General features: G+C 33.7%; 1 protein-coding gene across 1 annotated transcript; it reads right to left on the bottom strand.

The window, feature by feature from the left end:
- Positions 1-390: 390 nt before the first annotated feature.
- On the bottom strand, positions 391-775 carry LOC148931026 (FCS-Like Zinc finger 3-like). Its single transcript, XM_089066777.1, has 2 exons — positions 648-775; positions 391-571 (listed from the first exon to the last, which is right to left on the bottom strand). The coding sequence occupies exons 1-2, from the start codon at positions 773-775 to the stop codon at positions 391-393; spliced, it is 309 nt and encodes a 102-aa protein (XP_088922903.1).
- Positions 776-3,290: the final 2,515 nt, after the last annotated feature.

Raw genomic sequence — 3,290 nt, 5'->3', positions numbered from 1 at the left:
CTATAATCTAGTTAGTATGAAGTATTGAATTCATATAATGAAGTAATAAGTTATGATAATGAAGTAATATAAATGATCTATTTATACAGTAGGTTTTATTACTAAAATGAAGTAATAATACATAATAATGGAGTAAATCACAACAAAAATGAAGTAATAAAACATTATAATGAAGTAACATCTTTAACTGATGTGTTATTTGCACATTGAAGTATGCCATCAATTCGACTCTTATTGAACTAAATTGTTGTTATAATGAGGTAATAACACAACTGAATGAACTAAATTGTTGTTATAATGAATACAGTTGTTGTGAATTCACCGATGAACTTATCAGTAGTCTCTTCTCAAATACTGTATACTTAATTATTTGAAATCAAGTTTATAATCTCAGGCCACAGCCACTACTCCAGTGCGTACAGCTTTATTGATGTCAGATTCGTCGGAGCTCTGTCTCGCAGCGCTCGATCTCTTGGAGGAAGAAGACCTCTTCCATTTCTTCTTCTCCATCGCCTCATCCATCTCTATCTGTTCCTGCCTGCACTCCTGGCTACAGAACGGCGTGTTCCCTCTGCAAAAATCCACCAAATTAGAAACTCCGCTAACCAATTCAGCTCCAAATCTCTTGGATTTTCACCTAATTTTACCTGTACATGAAGATGTCGTTGTTTTGGCAGAGCGATCTGCCGCAGAGGGAGCAGGAATCGAGGAAGTGCGGCTCGTAGTCGTGTTCGCATCCGGTGTAGTAGTATGCTGCTGCTGCAGCTGAGCTCATCGGAGGAGGATGAGATTCAATTCAATTGATGATAAGATCCGTTGATTTGCAGAAGATTCGTCGATTTGTAGAAGAAATTCGTCGATTTTGGAGAAGAAGATAAAGAGAGAATTGAAAATGAAGAAAATCACGTGAATTGAATGAAGGTTGCTGCAAAAATTTTACCCTAAATGTATTTTGGCCAAAATACCCCTGGATTGAAGTAAATTGTTTACCTAATGAAGGAGTGAAATTAATAAAGCATGGTCTAATCTCATCCATTAAAAACTACATCTAAGGGCCCAAATTTGGTCTCTAGTTCGGTCATTAAGAGAGGATTTGTGGATAATGGGACTCTATATATATATATATATATATATATATATATATATTAATGATTTTCTTAATCACAATAACTTCATATGCATAAATTGTTAGTTATTTAGTTACAAGAATATAATACTATTGAATATAGATAACAAATTTCAGAGTTTTATTGCGTATAATTATAATTAAAGTTAATGTTATGTCACAAATATGGAAGTGGTGGAGTGGCAGAGGTCATGCTTTAATAACAAATAGGTCAAGGGGTTGATTCTTGTTAGGATCAATTTTATATTTTTAAGAAAATACTAGTAAATGGAAAAAACCGGTTCAACCAGTTCCCGATTTCCGATCAAATCGGCCGGTTTACCCAGTCCAAAACGGTCCAAATGTCAACTGGTTTATTAGTGTGAACCAGACCGGGCTAAGCACCGGTTCGCGGCCAAAACCGGTCCGACCGGCGGGTCCAGTCCGGCTTTTAAAATAGTGGTTAGTGGAGTATGGGTATCATTTATATAAATTAGTATAATAATAAAATGTGAGTGAAATAAGTTGATGAAATTTGAGGTCTACTTACCATTTATGGTAAAATTGAAATGTGACTCTTATTATGGGATGTAGGTAATATTTTTTTTCGCAACTGCTTATTGTAGTTGTCCTCTTTTTGCTTAGTTCAAACAAGTACGCAGCATCATTGTTAGGTTTGGTTTACTGAAAAACATGTTTCGAGCACGAATAGTATATTGTTTGTGTACAAAAACTCTACAATCCACTATTAACTCAATTCAGTATTATTCGAGCAGTTTCGCACGAATAGAATCAATATTATTATTACATTGTGTTTGCTTGTGCATTTACAAGATGGTTTCCAAACATTTAAATGCTTAAGAAATAATCGGACTGACATTGCTATACCACACGAACGTCATCTTATTTCAGTAAGGCTTAGAAATAATCGAACTGACATTGCAACCTTTCACGATAGGTAGTCTAAGCCTATCTAGGTTGTGAAATTCTTCTTTTTCTTTGTTCAGAACTGACCGTGTTATCTTAAAGTGAACGACGCCCACAACCGGTCTACTAAAACAAAGATTTAGACTTTGTTAAGTTACTTATACATTTAAACATGTAATAAACATCCATTAAATGTAAAACATAACAACATTATGACAAAAATAATCTGTTTATTCTTTTGGAAATAAAATAAGAGTTTTAACAGTATTCAATCACTCGAAAGGTGATTTCTAGTATTAATTAGAAACACAAATTAGTGTCCTTAATAGTATTAAAAAATGTCGAACTCCGGTCTTTTTTGCTGTAGTGTATTTTTAATGCAATATTAATACTCCCTCCGTCCCACCACAAGTGATCAACTTTCCATTTTAACACGCCCTCTCACGTGTGGGCCGGAATGACGCATCGGACTTTACGGAGGTAGACAAGAGAAGAGATAAAGAGATAATTTATCATCGACTTGGGTCCGCTCAAATATCATACTCCATCCGTCCCGCTTTAACAGTCCCATTGACTTTACTGCCCTCTTTTTGTAAAAATAATAAAAAATAGTTAAAGTGGGGAAATGGTAAAGTAAGAGAGAATAATATAGAAAAGAGTACTGCTGAAGCGGGACGGAGGGAGTATTAGAAATGAGCCACTCATCCCTTAAAAAAACTTATAAGAGAGAGGATTATCCATACTTATATAGATGAGCTAGGATCTTCACTAAGTCGATGTGGGACAAAATTTAAAAATTTTAACACTTGCAAATTGTTGGTATCTCCATGCTTACTGCTAGTTCAAGAATCTTTTATACATCAAATGTGGTGATATTTGCTATGATCAAATCGATTTTCGTCTTTCCATTTAATAATATTGCGATAACATCGCCAGCAAGTTGGACAGGAGTAACTAAAATACGAAAAAAAGGATAAAATAAATAAAAAAGAAGAAAATAAATTTAACCTATTGAAAATATTTAGAAATTAATATAAAAGAAAATGTAATGTATAGGGGTCAAATACATAATTATAGATAGAGTTAAGCTTATGAAATACTATAACATAGGGTCTTATTCTAATGCTTATAGCACCCTAATCCAAAATCAAGACTAAATTTTCACCCTTGGATTTTAAAATGAGTGGATGAGATTAAAGCTCACAAATCTCAATAAATAGTAGACAAAATATCAACAAAAGGGTAATATCGTCATTAT

The sequence above is a fragment of the Salvia hispanica genome, chromosome 3, assembly GCF_029641045.1.
Source record: "Salvia hispanica isolate PSC_SH4W2 chromosome 3, Shi_PSC_v1, whole genome shotgun sequence".
NCBI lineage: Eukaryota > Viridiplantae > Streptophyta > Magnoliopsida > Lamiales > Lamiaceae > Salvia > Salvia hispanica.
The sequence above is the reverse complement of the archived record's forward strand: the minus strand, read 5'-3'. Positions and strand labels throughout refer to the sequence as shown.